Below are 3,949 nucleotides of genomic sequence, written 5' to 3' on the forward strand. Positions count from 1 at the left end.
ATATGTTTTTTTCAAAGTTAAACTTGCATTAATTTTACATGGCTTTCTAAACATGCGGCTCCTTTGTGCGTGATGCGAGTGCAATAGTGATAGATGTTCCTCTAGAAAATGTGCGAAATATGTGTTCTGTGTGAGCGGCTTGGTTTCAGTTTTGATGTAAACAAGATCTTCTCCGCATTAATGTTCTCTTTTTTCGCAATATTTTTAATGAACAACGCAGCAGCGTCGCATCTAGTGGCTTCAACTGGATAGGCTAACAAAAACATTATAATACAATGACACTTACATCGTCATCTCGTGCGCCTCTGATAAGGCTGCCTCCGTAATGCACACCTAATATTCGAATGCAACATTTTTGCATTCGAATGTGGATTTTTATTTTAAATTCGACGAATATTCGAAATTCTAATTTTGTTTTGACAGCCCTACTTCTTTTGAACTGATGAACTGCAACACCCGCTGACAGCCATTAAACAGCTTGGAAGATCAAAGACAATTTTTAATATAACTCTGACTCGGATGACCTAGGATGCCTTGAGGGTGAGTAATTCATGAGCTAATTTTGATTTTTGGGTGAACTAACCCTTTAAAAGTGCTTAATGTTGTGTTATTGTCTGTCTTGTTTGCTTCTTTTCTGTGTTTCCTTTTCTCTTTTAATTTTATTTTACATTGTTAAGCACGTTGGATAGCTTTGCTATGTTGAAATATAAATAAAATGTACTTACTTACTTAATGCAAAAGCACAAAACTCAAAACAACTGCATTCCTGCTCATTAAAAGGCAAGCTATCATTCTCTATATAGTCAAACAACTGTAAATATACATAACTGTGGCTGCAACCTTCATAAACATTAAAGAGAACCTCAATATTCAAATTAGTGTTTAATCAGAATAGATTTTTCCAATGAATTACTTTTAGACTTTGACATTTGCTCCTTTAATCTTGATTATTTGGTTACTTGTTTGTATACAACAATTCCAGCCAGGATTCAGTAAACACAAATGGGATTTCCATATCTGTGCATTTCATTTCCTCTCTTTTTTGGGTTCACTTATCAGTTATTATTAATCTTAGGGACCTTTATGGGGCTGCATTCACTGTAAAGCTGCCGCTGGAACAATGAAAGGGGCTGTGCAAATAAACTGGATTGAACTGAATTGTTGTAATTTATAATTAACTGGTCTGTTCTCTCTATGTGTGGGCGCTTCTGGGTGTGAAATGCATCTGGGTTCACTTACACAAACGCGTGGTAGAGCAGCGCCCATCCTCGTGGTCTCTCGAGCGCGTCGTAGATGAGGTTCTGAATCCGTCGCTTCCTGATATTATTCCTCTTCACGGGACGTGTGTAGCCCAGGGGCGTCTTAGCGAGCAGACCGATGTTCTGCGAGCCCCGTTTGAAGTCCGGTTCCCTGCCCGAGCCGACGAGCAGCAGCGCGCCGTCCCGTTCCTGCCCCGCGCACTGCTCCAGGTCTGCGGCCAGCGCGCTCTTCCGCTCGCGCGAGTCCTCGGCACCGTTAGTGGCATTTCTGGACCTGATTCCCATGTTCACTGCTCTCGAGCCTCGGCGCCGCGCGTGTGGAAGACCGGGATGGGGCGCATGCCATGATCCGGACAGGGAAAGCGCGAGCTCCTTAGTGGCCGTGGGTCATTTAAGGACCTCGTTCAGGAAGGGAGGCGCGAGGATGGGCTGTGGATTGAAAAAAAAAATTCAAATCTGTCAAAAGCACGCGCGCTCACATACATGACGTTCGGTAGCCGGAACGGTTCTCGAATGTGCATCCCGATGTGAACGGAACATCAAACAGTTTTATGCACTACCATTCACCAACGCAACACCACGACCGAACATACAGCGTGAAACAAACGAGTATTCCGATTCAAGAGTTCTTCTAAGTGAATCTAAAAAATACAGTGCGACGCTGTGATCCGATTCCCGAACGAATGACTCTTATGAGCCGATTCTCAAAGAATCAAAGAAATACTTAAAATTACTTTTGTCACGTCGGATTGGACATTAAACAAGAACCGTTCATGTGTTATATTGTACTTATTGTAGGCATATGGCAACATGTAGTTACATATACTCAAAATTATTTATGTAATCGATGATATTTTGTTTTAGAAATTAGTAGCCTAATTAATGCATCAGATGTTACCATTTTTATTTTTGTTTAGTACTTTATATAGTAGCCTATACAACGACATAAAAGTCTGTAGAAAGTAATTAAAAGTCGGTGTTACGTACATTACATTTTTTCAGGAACTGTTATATAATGTTCTATTAAAATCTACAACGATTTCATCATTTGAGACTGCTGAAGGCATTATGCAATAAGATTTCACTCTTTCCTAGTGTCTTCCACGAGAATAGGCTACTAATGGAACCGCAAACGAATCGAAATTAAAACGTGATTCGTTGAATTAATTACGATTCCCATATCTAATCGCAAACGCCTGGTTAAACGGAAAGATGTGCGGTTAGAAATGTCGATGGGCTCAACAGCGCTGACAAAGAGCATCTGGTTCATACGCTTACAACGCCGTGCAACAATTGCATCGCCTCGGCTAGCGCCTGCAGCTTGTACCGGGATGAGCAACACACGATGTCTGAAAGCATAAATATAACGGCGGTTCTGCTGTCAGCTGTACACACACAAACGCACACGGAGCTGCCTTACCGTATTCTCCGCGCGACCGCATGATTGCTGATTCGAATTGTTCTCGTGCTGCCGTTGCTCGTTGAGATGAGGGAGGAGGCTCAGACTGTGCTTCAGACACAGGCGCGAGACAGAGCTTGTGGGCACGTGACACACTACTGACATAGCATCTCTGCGCCTCGTCAACGCAATATTGTGCATGCCATCGCAACCTAAAACCACCAAGAGGCTGCTGGAGATGCTTTCACGTGAATCACACGGCGGAAGATAGCACACCCGAATTCCTCCCGGGTGGATTGCTGGTAATCTTAACCTAAACAGAGTCACAAAGTGCACCTCAAAGATCACATTTGTGATTCTACAGCAGTGGTTTTCAGTCCTGGTCCTGGAGGAGCATTGCATGTTTTGGATGTCTCTCTTATATGACACTCAGTTCAGGTCTCGGAGGATCTACAAATGAGCAGATGACATAATTTAGGTGTTTTATATAAGTGATAATATGTATTGGTCTGTGCTATATATTATGCAAGAAGCAGAAGGTCAAATGGGTGTCCAAATATGCATTATTTATAAAACAGTAGGCAAGCAATACCCCGATGATCTACTGCATCCGCTGAGATTCTGTGCCAGTCCATAAGTCCAGGGGATCTGAAAAGCATCAGATTTAAAAATTTGAAAGTGGCCGGAAAAATGTGTGGCTCTTTTCCATAACAGTACAATTTTATCTTATGATCCTCTTCAATAGTTTTTATATGAAAAACACAAACAAAAAGCAAGCATTATGACATTTCAATTGACATAGATGCCTACACACAGAGCACCACAATGAAAGTTAAATCACACATAAAAAATCTGCAACCTAAATGTTGGAGGAAGTAGCCCAGCCCCAGACTTTATTATTTAAAATTTATTAGAGGACTTAGATGTGACTAAAACTTAATTGATCTTATGTCTGTTCAAATGGCTTTTTTTTTCTTTCTTTTTTACACAATATTACGGAGCCCCTAAAGGGACATGGTGGTGGAAAAAAATTCGGGGTGGGAGGAATTTTTTTTTTTTGTTCTCTCGCAAAACTTTTGCGTTTCCCTGAGAAACTTTGCACTCGTTCACAGTCACACTACTTTTGGAAACTATATTTCAGTGCTTTTGAGAATGAAGCAAAGTCAAATGCAGACGTTTTGCAAAAAGAAACAAAAACAGCAAATAATAATTATAATAATAAACTGATCTGTTTTTCTGATCCTAAATCATTGATTTTAGCTGTTTTGTTGTTGTTGTTGTTGTTGTTGTT

The 3,949-nt window shown here is 40.9% G+C and overlaps 1 protein-coding gene across 1 annotated transcript in view; it reads right to left on the minus strand.

Moving 5' to 3' along the window:
• The window catches only part of LOC107749193 (potassium voltage-gated channel subfamily KQT member 3-like), a 40,762-nt gene extending 37,995 nt beyond the window's left edge, over positions 1 to 2,767 (minus strand). Inside the window, exons 1-2 of the mRNA XM_016564293.1 lie at positions 2,680 to 2,767; positions 1,240 to 1,688 (exon numbers count right to left, since the gene is read on the minus strand). Of these exons, the coding sequence (XP_016419779.1) occupies positions 1,240 to 1,544 (305 nt within the window). The 5' untranslated portion in view covers positions 1,545 to 1,688; positions 2,680 to 2,767. The remainder of the gene's footprint in view (positions 1 to 1,239; positions 1,689 to 2,679) is intronic.
• Between the last annotated feature and the right edge of the window lie 1,182 nt (positions 2,768 to 3,949).

This window comes from Sinocyclocheilus rhinocerous, unplaced genomic scaffold (genome assembly GCF_001515625.1).
Source record: "Sinocyclocheilus rhinocerous isolate Xijiao unplaced genomic scaffold, SAMN03320098_v1.1 scaffold919, whole genome shotgun sequence".
NCBI classification, from domain to species: domain Eukaryota; kingdom Metazoa; phylum Chordata; class Actinopteri; order Cypriniformes; family Cyprinidae; genus Sinocyclocheilus; species Sinocyclocheilus rhinocerous.